The 18436-nt window shown below is 37.6% G+C and overlaps 1 protein-coding gene across 2 annotated transcripts; it reads right to left on the minus strand.

Moving 5' to 3' along the window:
- Positions 1-3: 3 nt before the first annotated feature.
- Positions 4-17136, minus strand: cers4a (ceramide synthase 4a). Of its 2 annotated transcripts, none has more exons than XM_053513831.1 (11): positions 17057-17136; positions 13283-13462; positions 12209-12326; positions 9138-9256; positions 8951-9008; positions 8125-8175; positions 7554-7646; positions 4620-4748; positions 3774-3880; positions 3002-3158; positions 4-2901 (listed from the first exon to the last, which is right to left on the minus strand). In XM_053513831.1, exons 2-11 carry the CDS (start codon positions 13459-13461, stop codon positions 2701-2703), a joined length of 1212 nt encoding a protein of 403 aa, XP_053369806.1. In that variant the 5' UTR covers position 13462; positions 17057-17136; the 3' UTR covers positions 4-2700. The 2 variants fall into 2 exon arrangements, with proteins under 2 accessions (XP_053369806.1, XP_053369805.1); XM_053513830.1 differs by lacking the exon at positions 17057-17136 and adding an exon at positions 14341-14653.
- Positions 17137-18436: the final 1300 nt, after the last annotated feature.

Here is an 18436-nt window from a genome sequence, read left to right on the forward strand (position 1 = left end):
ATAATAATAATACCATGCTGCAGCTTTCATCAGGGCATCTACATGTAATTTTACAGTTTTCATTTAAAGTTTAGATGGATGATTATGAAATGCCAAAAAATGTTTTCAATTTTAAACAAATATAGTATCAGAGCCTGTTAAAAAACCTGGAGTAGATGTTTTAGCACTTTTGCATTTATTTATTTTAAAATGCGTAGTGAGATTATACCTGGAGGTTGTACAACAACCTGCTGTGGCACACTAGCACTACAGCCATGCATTTTTCCCACAGACGTAATAATCAATGCCTTTCAGGTATCAGTGCAGCATAATGACAACAAACTACACAATGCAGTAACTAAAAATAAAATTTTTTTTACAAAGAACTTCTAAGTCAGTTATGAGCAAGGGCACATGTACAGTACAGTCATGTTTAAAACTTAGTACCCCCTTTTTAATTCTGTGTTTTCTGTGCTTTGTGTAAAGATATACTGTAATAATCATCTGATCATAGTGGCTCTTATTATTATGCAAATGCAATGTCAAATGAACAACGTTTTTTCACAATTATTTATTTAACAAAAATGAAGCAAAAAAGAAAGGTGGGCAATACTAAGTACCCCCTTACTGTGTTCATTGGATTTAAGAGGGCAAGTTGCAGCCAGGTAGTGCTAATCATCAGCCCTTAGTTAACTGATAATCAGCAGGTGTGTAGACCTCTATAAAGGCAGAAGTTTGGCACTTTGCCAAAAGGTGAAGCATAAGATTTGGCACTTTGGTGTGTGTTAACACAATGAGGCCGTATATAGACCAGACACAATCAGATGATTTTTATTATGTTTTTACACACAAAAAAAAAAACATAATACCTAATGAGGGGGTGCTAAATTTTGAACACGACTAAGTCTTTCAGAGAATGATGAGTCAGAACCAGCTTCAAATGTTTGTAGGTCATTAAAGGCAAAACCGTCCTCAGACCAGCACTGTACTCTTAAAATATTTCACAAGTACAAGGCCCTGCAGACATTAGTACACAGGCAGAAAATTCATTATGATTATGGTACAAATACAACCTGTATTTGCTTACCTCTACAACATGTAAGCACCTGCAACTGAAGGGGCTCAGGTCTATTGAAAAGCTTGATATAAACCACTTCCTTTAACTCAAGAATCCATGTGGCTATTACATTCCAACCAGCATATCAATACATTTCAGAATATTATGGCTCTTTGTAATCTAATTTCTAAGCTATACACAAGTGTTCAAAGCATTGTTCAGTCAGAACTGCTAAACATGACCCATACCAAATAAAAACCGGAAAAGCATGGACACTGTTGCTAGCCTTAACATTATTGACCAAATTATACCTTTAATGAGTGAGGTAAGGGCACGTATTAAAAAGATCCTGAACTTCTCAAAAAGCTGGTGAAAGCTGTGGACAAACTGATCTATAAAAAAAGAAACTCTACTATGATTTTTCCTAGCTTTTTCCAAATTTGTTATACACATAAACAAGCAAACTACTTAAATTTTCAGTCCAGTACAAATGATCTGTCAATGCTATTATTCCTGGTTTTGGTCATAATAAGGTGACCAAATGTTTAAAAGTGAACACCCTGCTCAGACCATTGGACTAAAAAATTTATCTGAGCTGCAGTTACTGCAGAAGGAACTGAGCAAGCAGGTCCACATAGTAGAAAACAAAGTTCTCATAAATCACTAATTTATGAAAGCACTTTTTTCATAAAGTGAAGCTGCTAAGTCACGCAGGTCAGTGCTGAGTCCATTACTAGGTGGGTCTAGATGAAAAAGAATGAAGAACATATGAATATGTAAAATGGTGATTATTCAGGCTACTTCAGGAAGATAAGCCTGAAGCTGTTTTGGGAGTCCTAATGTGGAAATTTGACTGAAAAAAATTAAATACAAGAAAAAGCCATCTAACTGCTGTCAAACTGAACTGTTGAACACAATACCTTTTTCAATAACACTGAAACACCCCATCAGGTGTAACATACAGTTAAACAACACTTAACAGTTAATATGCAAAGCTTTCTGGGCTAAGCTTAAATTTGTTGGGTAAGTTTTGTTTGTACTGTTTTCTAAATTATATTATTTCTTGGTAGGAATGTAATGCATTTTGTATGTCCAGGCTTTTCAATTAATACTCTTTGGATTTTAAATTCCAACAGACTTAAAATGCTTATGTAAATACACACCCTAACATCTATGTACTGCATGTGTGTTGTGAGTGCCATGGTAAGATCATGGATCATTTTTGTTTTTAGTTTTCCTGTACTGAGAATAAATGGATAAATGTTTGCTTCAGTCTTAAATAAAACTACTGTGTACCTGATCCTAAAACATGAAATGTGCAAAGATTATAAATGCACACATTTTCAATACTTTTGGAAAGATTGCTAAACTTGCTTCATATATAAGTTTTTAAATGATACTGATTAATTTTTTTAGCTCTTCTTAGTACAGGAAAACACATCAAACTGATTACCTGTGGTAAATATGCATATCCTACAGATGTAATGGATGGAGATAATCCCTTATATAAGACTGCTGTTGTTTACCTTTTTATGATACATAATAAGATTTTAAGAATACAGTAATCCTAAAATGCCAGTCTGAGTCCTTTAGTTAAGAGCTTAAACTGTTTATAAAATGTCTTTTTTTAATGTAATAAGCCTCAACAGTAAAATGGAGGAATACTATCTGGCTTTGGGCAGTCTGCTGTTCATATTTCTCCTCTGATGTGTCAAGTTGTTAAGGACACAGTTGTTAGCCAGTGAGACAAGCTTGGAGTTGAGGGTTTCCCTGGTCTGCTCCCAGCAACACTCTTCTTCCAAGCTACTGCCCTCTTCCTCCTCCTCTACATCACTTTCATCATCACTTCGCTCATCCTTTTCCACCTGTGTGTGGGACAAAATGTTGTGAACTGAGTAGCACTGATGCTGCCTGATAAATTAATTAAAACAATTAATTAAAACAACTTATAATAATATTTCATACTTTGCCCAAAAAGATAAATTTGTAGACCATCCGTAGAATGAGATAAGCCCAGAAAATGTGCAGTGCCTGCAGCACAAGCAACAGGCCATTGAAGAGGTAATAACCAGGGAATGGCTTGAAGAAATCCAGTGACTCCATAAAAGTTGAGTAAAGCACCCTGGTGGACAAAAGGAAAGCAGAGGTTAGCAAATTTGTAACAATGTCTTACATACATGTGTATATTCACTAGCAGGCAACAAATTGCTCATGGCACTTGTAGATTTTCTCTTGTGGGTGCTCGGGCCACTGGTAATGTCACTTGTACAGGTTTTTTTGTTGTTGTTTCAATGAATAACCATAGTAAAGTCAGCCACACTAATCCCACTGCCAGGTGAACTGAATAACGTATAATAATGATTATCTATTATATACACTAGTAAACTGAGGACAGGATGATGGGCACCAGAGGTCTTGTGAAGTCATGCCACGAGAGGCCAGAGCTGGGCCAGCAGCACATGGGGAAGCTACACATTACCGGGGTTTAATGTTTTCCCTTTTAATGTTTTGGCTGATCAATGAAAGTTTGATTTTCCTGTTGAGTACTAGACTTTCTACTAGCTTGCTTGGTTAATGAGCAAAGCAAGCTCACTTTTCTAGCTATCTGTACATTCTCTTCCATCTCAAACTTGTTGGCTATAACATGGCAATTAAAAAATGCCATTTTTAATTCAAAATTATTTTTATTAACATTTTTCTTTCACGCAGATTTACACTGTAATATTGGCACATTTACCTGCATGGAAAGACAAAAAGACGAGTTCCCAGGAAAACAACAGAAAAAACAACAAAAAGACTGTCACACGTCTTCTTCCAGCCAGCATAGTTAAACATCTTTGCAGACTGTGGACATGACAGAAGAGACATGATAATGAGGTTTTAAAATTTAAAAGACAACTAACAAATTAAAAAACAACACCAGGGTAAATGGCAGTAGTTAAAATTGAAGGAAAGGGAAAAAATAATTTTTTATTAAATTACCAGTAGTTTTAGGCTTAAAGCTTAACAAGATTGTAATCACCAGAAAAATGTGTTAATAGATTATTACAGGGAGGTGGCATTTCCTGAAAAGATAAAATCACTACAACAGAAATACACGCAACAAATGAGCTTAGGATTACCTTTCAAACTAAAAGGCTCAGGGTCAGAGGGCTGGTAATCAGGGTTGAATATTAGCCTACACCAATACAGACATTAGATCTGTCTGACCACCAAGTTTACCTGTTGTCAGAACAGCGTTTTTTTATCATACAATATACCACTTGCCATTTAAATTCTCTAATCTGATAACAAGGTGTTTTCTAACAGCAGCTCTGCCTGTAGTGACAGCTGTAATTAGAACAATAAGTCTGTATTCATGTGCTCATTCTTAGATGTTATTGTTTCTACAATAACAGATAATTCACAGAACGTGTTAGGAAATGTACAAGTCCATCAGCTTGAGTCAAGAGCTGTTTAAGGCTGCAATTCCAGGACATGGTTTAAATTGTTAGAAAATATTTTTGACATGGGCACAAACTGTGGAAAAGCAGGTTTTGGAAGTAAAAGTCACAAGGTGCGAAAAGAATGTAATGTGGACTACCTCCAACAGGAAGTCGGACGAGTCGTGCAGCAGCATCACAACTGTTCCAACCCGTATGAAGTTGGCGCAATAGGAGAAACTAATCAGTGAAATGGTGGCAATGTGATGAATGATCTGCTCCTTAAAGTCCTGCAGAAATGAGAAATCAGCAGATAAACTCTTAAGCTCTAGCTCAAGTGGTAATGGGTTCACAATCCTTCCTGACACTTTAACAAGCCTTCCAACTATCATTATGCTTTTCAAAATAAAAAAATAATAAACTAATAAAATACTAATAAAAGTACATTTATATTTAAATAGTTCTCATTTTCTGTGGCTCTAAAATGCTGTTATTTATAATCCTTGTTTTTAAATCTTTAAATGGCTTAGCTTCGTCCTATCTTTGCAACTTGCTTGTCTCCTATATCCCAACTCGCTCACTACGTTCTTCCGATTCTGGCTTTTTTGCTGTCCCTCAGTACCGCCTCTCTTTAATGGGAGACAGATCATTTAGTGTTACTGCACCTAAACTTTGAAATTCTCTACCACGCTCACTCCGTTCTGTTAATAAAATCTCAGTATTTACATCTTTACTCAAAACTCACTTGTTTTCTGAATGTTACACCTCTGATTCGTTAAACTGACCCCTTTGTTTAATCCACCTGTCCTCTGCATGTTTGTCTCTTAGGTCTTGTTTTGTATTTCCTTTTTTTTTTTTTTTTTACTTCAATATCTATTTGTATTATCTCTTTTTTGATTTGATTCATTGTAAAGTTTCCTTGAGTTCTGGAAAGGCGCTATATAAATAAAAAATATTATTATTAAAAATTATTATTATTGTTATATTTGTGGATATAATGCACAAGTGCTACTTTGTACTACATTATACAGTATGCAAATACTTTATACTAAATACGGATAAATTTCGGAACTGAGCCTTACTACGTTTTAAAAAGAATCAAATAATAATTAATTCTTAAAGCTGTTGATGGTGGATTTTAATATGAATTCTTGCTTACTCAATATACCAAAAAGCCTGCGGTGACAGTGGAAAGGAAAAACCCCTGACACAACACAAGGAAGAAATCTTAAGAGGAACCAGACTCAAAAAGGAAGCCATCATCTTCTTTATATTGTGATTATCATTTATTATTTATCAGTGACTGTGCACTTTAAAGTCAAACAGTCCTAAGTGTATGTAAAGGATTTTCCAAATCAGCATCAGAGACATTTTTTATTAGAATCTGATAGCCTTCATTCTATCCAGGTAAAATGATCCTTTAAATAATGAATCAGATGAACAAAGGTTTAATTAAGTGTCATGTTTTTAGGCTTTTCAAGTGAGAAATGCCACAACAATCTTTAAGGTATCCAGGATGCGATAATATCCGCAGCAACCTCACAGCAGGCTTTAGGCTACCCTCAGCTCAGGAAAGGATTCTCAGGTTCTACTGTCAAGAAATGTCAGACATTAAAAAATTTCCTTGGAAAGTAATTTAAATTCTAAAGTTAAATTAAATGAAATTCTATTTAAAGGAAATTTTACATTTTCTGCATGTTACTATAAACCAGGGCCCACAAAGGAGCAGTGGAGATTCTCAAGACTCATCTCAATTCCTTGCTTATACAAAAACATCCTTTTTATATTCCCTAGCCATATATTCCCTTTATACTTGTGCAATGCTTTAACATATATATGCTTTCTGATGAACCACAAGAAACCTACATACCTGATTTACAGTGTGACTCTTTACTCAGAGTAGAAGGCTAGAGGCAGTACACACTTCCTCTGGTGCATGCTGTGCATTCAGCATCTGCATCTACTTCCTCTGATGCATGTAGGTTTTAATATTTAAAAACTATTACTACTGTCTAAACATCCCCCACCTGTCATAATTCTAACCAAATGCTGTATAAACCACGTCTTAATACATCATTGGGAATATGAAGTGTAAGACATTTAAAGTAAACAGTTCATTTGAAATTGCACCATAGAAAATACATTATATATGCATTAGTTTTAACTGAGAGACCACACCACACGCCTTGTCCTGAGCACACCCTCTCTTCACTCTCACATGTGAGACACATGACAGATGCACAGGACCTCCTTATCAGTGTCAGGTACAATGAAGTAGGTGTGGCCTCCATCTGTCAGTACTGGTATCTGGCCACTATCCCTACGGTTAGCAGTAGGTGTGTTAAAAAGTATCCTTATATTCCACAAATAACAGCCCAAATCGGAATGAAAATGCATTATGTAAACACTACATATTAGTAATATGGTATGAAACATTTGGTATGATAGTTTCTCTCTTCTTGGAATCAGTAAATTCTTTCTGCACGTTTGCCACATGTTGGGGTAACCATAGGTAATATTTCCCAGAAGAGAAATTCTGCTTCAATTCCTGATCAGTAAGTTTGGTGAGGATAAACAATTCTCTCCCACCCGTTTATACTACGTTATACACTATGCAAATACAGTAGTGCTTGGCTCGAAATTTCATACATAGTAAAGCATTAAAGCAATCATAAGACTAAATTCTTGTAACCAATCATAACATAGAAGGTGAGTTGTATCAAAAAAGAAGGAAAGGCCTAATATTAATGTAATATTAAAGTTGGAAAAAATACTATGACTCTTTTTTTCTGTTATATTTGCAACAGATTTAAATGCTTCACAGCAGTCGGAACCACTTTGCACATGTCAAAAAGTTATATTGTAATTAAATGATTTAAACATGTAAATGCAGCTTCCATGTTAACAGTAAGTCACACTAAGTAACTGCAAGGATTTCAATCAGATTTGACACCATAGCTCCTTCAGTGACACTGACAGAGAGGCCATGCCTTTTTTACTTTTCTTTGTTATAGGAACCAACATTGAGTGTCTGTTGTCAACAAAACTCAGATTAACTGATACACCGAATAAAATAAAGATATAAAGATTCTCACCTTGCGTTTGACATCCACAGAGGCACACAGCAGCAATGACCAGTAGAAGCTAAGCTCCAAAATGTAGTACCAGTAGTGTGACTCTGCTACAGGCTACAGTGAGGCACAAACAGAACGACAGACAAAATGTTAAACAAAAAAATGAGACATGAACAACAACACAAATATTTATATACCCCTGTTTAGCTCTTTTGATTCTTGTTGTATTATTCATGATCTTACACTCACTTGCTCTTGATTCAAGATTCAAAAGATTCAAGATTCAAATAACTTTATTAATCCCAGAGGGAAATTGATGTCCTTCTATCTATAAAGATGGACAACATTTTAAAATGGCGTAGCCAAAATAATTTTTTTTCCACATGCATACCAAATAATTTCTACTGACATAAGCCTGTGATGATTATAGTTTGCACAATCCTAAATTGGAAGCTATAAATACCCCTTTCTGTCAGATGCCTTGTTTTCCATGAGCTGCTTTATAGAAAGCAAAAAAAGCAAAGCTGTGCCTTTCTCATTTATTTTCTCAGCACGTACCAACACACAAGGACAAAATGCAAAGACCTCTTACTTGTTTGGGGTATCCACGCCAGCATTCACGGTGGTCCCAAAACCAGGATGTCTGTGTGGGAGAAAATAATTCAGCATGCTAGGATGGTAATTAATGTTAGACATAAACATATACAACAAAAAGTAAAACATCTTTCTAGATGTGTTTAAAGCTTCTACACCTCAATCATCCAATCTGTTCTGGTATGGGAACAGCAGCTCAAACTTGATGAGAGCACAAAAATTACTTGACAAGGGTGGTGAGGTGTGCCGAGCACATCACTAGGACTGAATTGCCTGATGTACAGGACATTTACATCAAGCGGTGCAGGTCCAGGGGACAGCGCATTATAAAACACATTCACCACCCAAATCACAATCTGTTTCAGTGGTTGCCATCTGGTAAGAGACTCCGGTCACTCCTATCAGGATACATACTCACAGACTGAACAGCAGCTTTTTCCATCTAGTCTATAAGAGCATTAAACACACAACCTCTCAAATAGCCGACAAATTTAGCACACAGTCACTTTAACACGTAACAATGCACTGGTATCACATTTTACATAAAAATCTTAGACTTCTTTTTCTTTTCTTTTTTCTTAAAAGTCTTAAATCTTTTAAGACTTAGGTGTTTCATAGCTAGGTAAATACTTAAGTAATCACCAACTTGGCTCCCAAAAAATAACAAATATACATATGTAGGTGCATTAGCAGTTGAAAATAAAGATAAAAAAGGAAGTATGGTAGTGGTAGCATTATAGACAGTCTAAGACACAAACTGTAAACTGTACTGTGGCTAATTAAATTTCCCTGAAAGAAAAAAATTTAAGGATCAGATGCCTCACGTTAATTAAGAAGGTGAGTCCCGCTGTGAATGCAATCAGGTAGAAAGCAAACCTCCATCTGCAAACAGAGACATTTTGCTTGAAAAAATCACTATCACTTCCTTATTCTTTTCATTCATACATCACATGACACTAACACTTAACTTAACCACCCTGATAAATATGTGAAGAGGCAGAATGTGCTCACGAAGCTTCGCAGAATTTCTTAGTGTTGCTCGGCTTGTCCTGGTTATGCCGAAGCCGGAGCCAGTTCTGAATCTGACGCAGTTGGACACCACATTGCTTCTCCAGGCCCATGAGCTCATGCTGAGTGAAGGAAATTGGCACTGTTACTTTATTACAGCATCCAAACTAAAGCAATTTATCAAGGACAATAATACATCAAACCTGTACTAACTCAGTCAAAGATAGACAATGACCTGTTGTACTGTGGATCCTAAACTCCTAATTTTGGTTGATCAGAGGTCGTTGATTAATTTTCTTAAACAGTAGCTCTGAAAATAGTGCTGGTTACAAGGCAAATCACAGAGATTGGCAATTGGCAAAAAAACTGAGATTGGCAATTTATTCTGTTAATCAGCTGATCAAACGTCCAAGTCCATAGCCCAAAAATACTCAAACAGGACTAAAAGTGTCAAAAAAGGACTCAGTAGTGAGTAGCACCGCCGTTCTTGTTGATAACTTTAAACACTCGTTTCGGCATGCTTGATGCAACATGTCCACATAGCTAGCTGCCGTTTGATGCCCCTGTACAACCTGAAGCTCCATTTACCCATTGAAGGAAAAAGCACCCAAGATCATGATAGAGCCTCCTCCACTGTGCTACGTAATAAAAATCTCCAGGAGGAACTTGTCATGCCAGTATCGTTGAAAGCCATCTGGACCAACCAGATAATTTTTCTTTCTCGTCCGAGAATAAAACTTTCTTTCATCCTCCAATGTCCCATGTTTAGTGCTCCCTTACAAATTCCAAAGGGGCAATTTTTTTGTATGGGAGAAGACTTGGCTTTCGAAGAAATTTTTTGCTTTAAAGTACAACCCTTTACACTTATAAAAATATTTTCCCTGGTCTTAAGATTCATCAGAATTTTGTGTATTTATACAGTGTATATATACAGTCGTGGCCAAAAGTTTTGAGAATTACATAAATATTGAAAATTGGAAAAGTTGCTGCTTAAATTTTTATAATAGCAATTTGCATATACTCCAGAATGTTATGAAGAGTGATCAGATGAATTGCATAGTCCTTCTTTGCCATGAAAATTAAGTTAATCCCAAAAAAACCTTTCCACTACATTTCATTGCTGTCATTAAAGGACCTGCTGAGATCATTTCAGTAATCGTCTTGTTAACTCAAGTGAGAATGTTGACGAGCACAAGACTGGAGATAATTATGTCAGGCTGATTGGGTTAGAATGGCAGACTTGACATGTTAAATGGAGGGTAATGCTTGAAATCATTGTTCTTCCATTGTTAACCATGGTGACCTGCAAAGAAACGCGTGCAGCCATCATTGTGTTGCATAAAAATGGCTTCACAGGCAAGGATATTGTGGCTACTAAGATTGCACCTAAATCAACAATTTATAGGATCATCAGAACTTCAAGGAAAGAGTTAAATTCTTGTTAAGAAGGCTTCAGGGCGTCCAAGGAAATCCAGCAAGCGCCAGAATCTCTTCTAAAGAGGATTCAGCTGCGGGATCGGAGTGCCACTAGTGCAGAGCTTGCTCAGGAATGGCAGCAGGCAGGTGTGAGCGCATCTGCACGCACAGTGAGGCGAAGACTTTTGGACGATGGCCTGGTGTCAAGAAGGGCAGCAAAGAAGCCACTTCTCTCCAAAAAAACATCAGGGATAGATTGCTCTCCTGCAGAAAGTATGGTGAATGGACTGCTGAGGACTGGGGCAAAGTCATATTCTCTGATGAAGCCCCTTTCCGATTGTTTGGGGCATCTGGAAAAAGGCTTGTCCGGATAAGAAAAGGTGTGCGCTACCATTAGTCCTGTGTCATGCCAAGAGTAAAGCATCATGAGACCATTCATGTGTGTGGTTGCTTCTCATCTGAAGGGAGTGGGCTCACTCACAATTTTGCCCAAAAACACAGCCATGAATAAAGAATGGTACCAAAACACCCTCCAACAGCAACTTCTTCCAACAATCCAACAACAGTTTGGCGAAGAACATTGCATTTTCCAGCACGATGGAGCACCGTGCCATAAGGCAAAAGTGATAACTTAGTGGCTCTGGGACGAAAAACGTTGAAATTTTGGGTCCACCGCCTGGAGAACTGAGAACTTGTGGTCAATCCTCAAGAGACGGGTGGACAAACAAAAACCCACTAGTTCTGACAAACTCCAAGAAGCAATTATGAAAGAATGGGTTGCTATCAGTCAGGATTTGGCCAAGAAGTTGATTGAGAGCATGCCCAGTCGAATTGCAGAGGTCCTGAAAAAGAAAGGCCAACACTGCAAATACTGACTCTTTGTATAAATTCATGTAATTGTCGATAAAAGCCTTTGAAACGTATGAAGTGCTTGTAATTATATTTCAGTACATCACAGAAACAACTGAAACAAAGATCTAAAAGCAGTTTAACTTTATTTGTCAACCAATAATGTCATTCTCAAAACTTTTGGCCACGACTGTATATATATATATATATATATATATATATATATACACAATATGGCCATGCGAATCCCCAGCAGCATGGGGATTTCATAGCAGTTAAAGTGAGGACTTTTTTCCTTCTTTAGGACCCCAACAAATAAAGCCAACTAACTACTTGCCATCCTCCAGAGCAAAGTCCTAAGCATCTTTTTGCTAAAATAGCATCCTTTGTTTAAAATGAACAAGTGGGCAAAAATGTGCAACGACGTATTTATTCACACATGCATGTCGTTTCAGAGGACAGGCATGTCCACATTAGAGTCAGATAAAAGTCACTTGTAATTATGAATGTGAAACGTCATGACATGCAAATCTGATCTGGCCAAAACAATCGGAATTGAACATTGTGGCATGTAATGTAATCATAAACCTGATTTTGGTTTAAAAAAACAAACAAACAATAAAAATCAGAAAAGGAGGAACACCAAACCACAAATCAGGACACAAGTACAGCATGAAGTGTTATGGAAACATGGATATGACTTGCGTGGAGTGTAACACAACCTAAACTCTCCCTATGCATGTGATTTGTCTGAATCAACCTTTAAATGCAAGCATGAACTCTTACTCTTTCCACTACTCTCCACTGACCTGTGTAAATTGTTTCTTCTTTTTCAGGTAAAAAGCCTCCAGCTCTGGGTTCGGCTGTACTCGAACCTGCACTCTGTCAAACACTCCCAGCCTCCTGCTTAGAGGCAAAGCCACCACCCTGACAAAACAGAGAGATTGCCATTAAAAGACATTATATTTTGGCATAACTGAAATATATCTCATTGCCTCAACACACTGAGACTGGAGACAGTCTCCTCTACATCAATGGAGAAACTACTGCTTAAAGCTAATAAGGCCTAAAAGTGCACCAAGTACTGTTCAGAGAGTGACAAGGTGTGTGTAATTTGAGTTGCTTGATTATGTAAGAGTAAGCAATCAAGAATATCCAGTGATAAATTTAGTTACAGGAGGAGCCCTAGTTTCAGGAGTGAGTCAAGAATGGTGCCCTGTAATTGTTGTCTAGACTCCGGAAAATTGATAAGCTAACGCTTGTTAAATGAAAGAGCTGAGCTAAAGAATGTTGCTGTGGTACAAAAGTAATGATGAAGAAATGTCAGTATAAAAAATTGTTAGTTAAACTCTAGTAACAAACCTAACACAGGCCCAGCTAAGTAAGTCAGCAAAAAATGGTTCTTCTAACTAACCAAGACTTAAACTACCTTTTTTAATAGTATTGTATTTTCTTTTTTTGTGTATTTTTTTTGTGTATTTATTTTTGGGTATTTATTTGGAGCAGATTGTTTTAAGCAGCAGGAATGAACAGCGATACTAGGACCTCATTTACACTTGCCTCATCTTGAATCTATTTTTTATCCTGATAGGAGTTTAACCAATTGCAAATAAATCTCCTGTTGGCTGGACAGAAATCCCCAGCAGGAACTCTATCTTCATTTCCATTTTTTCTCCGCAAAAAAAACACCCCAGCATTGCTCTTGGTTTTTTTGGATTATGAATTGTGAACCAGCAAGATATCCAGCAACTTGAAAACATAGTGCAATCATGAACTGACTGCGAGTTCAGTCAGCAAGACCTACAACTACAGGACACTCAGAAATGTTTCCCTTCCTAAAATACATCTGCATTTCCAACACCTCCACACCAGCAACAACTAACCTTTCAAAAGCAAAGCGGACAGCGATAAATGCCAGTGCCAGAGGAAGAACGACAAGCAGGTCTCGAGGTAGAGGTTGGCGACTGCCCCCTGTTGTGCCTTCATCAATGTCGTGCCACGTAATGGTTGGAGGAAGCCAGAACTCCTGCGGCCACAACCACTGATTCAGCAGCTTCTCCATCCTACAGATTGATAGGAGATATAGAGAGTTGCTAGATTATGTGAACAATGAGGAAACAAGTCTAAAATATAATTGTGTATATTTATAAGTATAATACATATATTGTCCGTGTATCATCCTGAGCTCAGGTTATTGTATGTATGGTTTTGTGATTTCCTTCCACCTTTCCAAAAACAAGCCATTGGATATCGAAGGAAGATATCAAACTGCCCCTAGGTGTGTGTGTGTGTGTGTGTGTGTGTGTGTGTGTGTGTGTGTGTGTGCGCGCGCGATTCATTGCAAGGGTCTTTTATTCCATCCAGGATGGCATAACATATCTTGTGCTTAGTGTACCCAGGACAGTCTCCTACCCCTGAACAGGATCAAGCTGTCACTGAAGTTGAATTAATTAATAAATGAATTAATGACTTAATACAGTAAGAATTAACATTTAACACACACACACACACACACAATCAAAGACAAAGCAGACGTGTTTAATTGTGTAACAGCTCGGTTTTTGCCGGTAGGGCAGGTCAAGGACATGACGTCACCCATCAAGGAAACATCCCAGCTCATGTACACCATAACAACAGCCTTTAACATTCAATTGCATACAATATAAATAACAGATACGGATAACCTTATGCAGGAGTAATGTAGTCCCTGAATTACATGAACATCTCTCTGATGAGGCTCTGGTTACACTGAGCACCCTGAGAAACATTATTCTATTATCAGATACCCTGACAGCTAGTTGTTGCAGCGTCATACAATTTTAACTAGCAACAAGCTAATTAAAGGGAATAGCCAGGCTGCTAATGCTAAATAAATTCAGACAGTACAATAGGCGTGTCGCTATCTATAGAAAACGGAAAATTCTTATGTCATGTCAATTACCTGTCCATGGTGATGAGAGAGAAAACCAGGAGTCTGAATTATTCGACGTCAAGGACCGTCGTCTTCCTTTACAAATGTTTATTTTTCAGTTTTTACCGTTACGTCCGAAGATGCTCTTGAACGATTTACAAAACATACCCGGCATTTTCCCTTTCAGCCGGAAGGAATGCTCGCGACCCCTCCAACCGCGCGCGCGCCTATTGACGGGCTATCACTGACCAAATCTATACATTTTAATTTCTTAAATAAAACCGAATAAGATGAGTAATATCCTGCGCGTGTGTGTGTGTGTGTGTGCGTGTTTGTGTGTGAGTGTGTGAGAGAGAGAGAAAGAGAGAGAGATGGAGCTTGAGACGATGGAATTTCACCCCGGTTTCGGTACACGACTGTAAGGTGCAATTCTCTGTGCAGGTGATTTTATGCGCCACCTGCTGGCAAATAATTGTATAAACCCTAGCAATAAATTCTTACCTACAGTGCGAGCCACTGAGGAACAGACACCAGCGTGGCCCAGACGGTGTCCAGGGGTGACTTCATGGACTGCATGAAACATGGCAACAACAGTAACCCACCTTCCATCACTTAACCCGTTTCAGCCACTTTATTTCTGGTGATGGTGGAGCCTAGAGCCTATACTAGAAACAGTGGGCGTAAGGTAGGAAAAAACATACCTAACAGGTAGGTGAGAGAAAACTGGATAAGCCAGAGCAAACCCATGATGACACATACTGTACAGTAACCTATGTTCAGGATCAAGCAGGGGAATTATAAGAACTGTGCTTATAAATAATAGCAGTTGTAGGTGGAGGAGGAGCAGGGGGATTTTTGCTACAGCTCCCAAAACTCTCTCATTAGGGCACAACAGCATGCTAAATAGTCTCACACCTCAAGTCAGCAATACAAGATAACCACAAACAAAAGACACATTGAGGACAACAGTCCTGTCTCCAATGGACAAAACAATATAACCCTACCCAATATTAACAATTATTACATATAAGCATCATGTTATTGCACGGTAGAATTACTGTATACTTCCTTTAAATATCTTGTTAAAAAACAAAACTTACTGAGAAATCTAATTGGTAGCTTTTGGTACAAAATGATGCCCAGACATCAGATACAATCTTTGGTAATGACAAATAGGCTTTTTTGTAATGCGTACAATCACTGTTAGGGTTAAAAGGAGTATCCAAATTGGTTAAGGTTTACGATGAATTAAGAGAAAAATGGTTGTTTGTTGTGTCTACTGCACCTGAATATGCTTACCAGCTGTACCAACCTGGAACCCAAGGACAAATACTCATGCACACAAGATGTGTCTAAAGTTCATTGTTTATCAGCAATTATTTAAGCTTTTGACCAGGTATCCTGGGTCACATACCCAGGTAATTAACTCAATACACCAGTAATTAACATGTAAGTCACAGAGAGACCCAAAGGCAGACAGAATATAAGTAACAGGTTAACAATTGTTTAATTAGACAAAAGAGCTCCAGCAGACACAAGCTATTTCTATATATATTTGCCTGGACATAGGCTATAAAAAGTATTACCATGTTGCAATGAGGGGGTTCGAATATAGGGTGTTCCTTGTTCCTGAGAACACTCTCAGGAAAAATAGCTCATTTGATCTATTTACCTCTATACTAAGGTCTTCAGTATACAATCCCTTGTTCCCAAGGACACTCTCAAGGAAAATCCTCTCTTCTTAAATCCATGGACTGTACATCTATATGAAGTATGAGTGGTTTGCACAGATATCAAATGCAAAGTATATAATTTCAGAAGGCATTTGGGTAAATGGAATATGTGACAGTAAGGCCTTGTTCCTTAAAACACTCCAGTTAAATGGATCCTCGCAGCGCATACACAGCTCACATCTTCTAATCAAGAGGTCAACACATTCATCATTGTGATTGCTTGCTAAAACATGCACATCAAAAGTGTAAAATTTTTAATTCATGCTGCACCTTGTTTTAAACAACACTCTAAGGAAAATGGATTTTTGCTGTATTATTATTTTTTTTTCCCATGTAGAAATATACCCAGCACAGCTTATGCACCAAATGTATGCTTCAAATGACACCCTAAATTAAAAAGAGAACATATTTGAAACACTTGAAGAACTAACTGCATATTAAAACAGCCAGTGTTTCAAAACAGCAAACCGACCAAAGAGATTTGATTAACATTTAGTTCAGCATTCCGATACTGTGGATTTTTGGTTTGTAACACTCCAACCACATGCAACAGCATTGCACAACATTAGCTAGGTCAAGTTAATATCAGTAACACAACGCAACCTTGCAATACCGCCGCCTACTGGACACAAGTGTCACTGAGAGAATCGCTTGGTATGGGAGCGCTCTAGTTACACTTGCTCGCTAAACAGAGAGAATCCACACACTCGTGTTTACCTTTACAGTCGTTGGAGATGTCTGTCGTCGCAAATTCAATGATTAGTTTGAATTATATTTAAGAGATTTAACAGACTATTATTTAGTTTACTGTCAGTAATCTACAGTAAAACCAAATCTTGCCCCAAATAACTAGCATCACCGATAGCATCACCGATATTAACCGAGACTAAGGCTAACTAGAAGCAAATAATCTGTAAAATATAGTGGTCTTTAACACGGAGTGTTTCTCTGTCCGTTATTAAAATGCAAAAGCTGTAATAATAAACATATTCCACATATAAGTGGGAGCTTACCGTTAGTTGCAGAACAATCTGCCGAATGCAACATGAACATTCTGATGAAAACACAGCTGAACACCTGCTTGTGACTTTGGCAACATCGGCATTTTGACCACGTCATACAGTTTACGATTAAATCCTTTAGCGCATTTAAAACGAACAGCACGCCGACATATGCGTCTAGTAACCAATGGTAACAGTGGACGCGGGTTGATGACGTCGTGAAGCCTCGCTTCTGGTTGGAGAGCTTGTTGCATGGAGGCCTCTGGCTGCTTCCCTGCTGAGGATGCCCCAGTGTGGTCTGCTTGGGATGCATGTGGTGACTGTGGACGGTTCCACTTGATCATGAGTGTGGTCTTGGTCTCGGCTGATGCAGACAGCTGTTCTCTAATGGCTTGTGACTGCAATCTAAATATAATACTGATTTGAATTGAATTGAAAATGCAACGCAAGATGTGGAACGAATTAATTAAAATAGTTCAATAGTTCAATAGTTTCTCAAAACAACCATTGTTAAAATTTAAAACACGGCTAGAATTATTATTATTATTATTTTTTTTTTTTTTTTAAAAAGAGACTGACCTTTTGGTGACAGGTCAAACGTTATTTTAAAACACAATTGTAATGAATTCAAACTGTAATAAGACTTATTTAGTAAACACATCACAGATCTTACGATGTTCTGTTCTGTTAAAAATTAGGAACAAATGTTTTAATGAACCTTTATATGCATAACAATTATTGCATAGTATATGCTAATGCTACCTTATGACAGACAGCAACTACAGCTGAACTTTCATCAGTTGCATATATATTTTTTTATTCTAACACTGTTAAATTTAAATAGAAAATGCATCCTAACAATTTAGAGAACAGAACACTGGACCAGAAATTGCATATATAGATGTCTGATTTAAACCATGTGTGTCAGTGTAAGAGGTTCTGGTGTTTTGGTACTCCATAAAGCGACAATGAGTCAGTGAGGGGGTTCAGCGCTCCTGGATGGCTGAGCAAGAAGCAGCTGTAAACCAGACGTAATTCTCTCTAGAGGAAATGGCTTGACTCAAAGCCAATCACAAACTGCCATATAAATCTGGAGGGTTAGAAAGCACTGGGTTGTGCAAACTGCCTGTGATTCGTCTTCACCCGCTACATGGGAACTTCCTGGCTCTGGAACGAAGATCACAAGAATAATGTTTCTTTGGTTATAGATTTTTATGTCATGACCAATATTTCAGGAAACAAAAAGTTTTTTTTTATATATAAACCAGAGTGTGCTTTTCTTTGTGTTCTCGCTCCATCCTGAGGTTTGTCTGTGTTCGGCTAGTTAGAGACAATCAATTGGGCCATGGTCTGAAAGAAGCAAATGCTGGAGATGTGCCAAACAGTGTGGGG

Source organism: Clarias gariepinus, chromosome 15 (assembly GCF_024256425.1).
Source record: "Clarias gariepinus isolate MV-2021 ecotype Netherlands chromosome 15, CGAR_prim_01v2, whole genome shotgun sequence".
Taxonomy (NCBI): Eukaryota; Metazoa; Chordata; class Actinopteri; order Siluriformes; family Clariidae; genus Clarias; species Clarias gariepinus.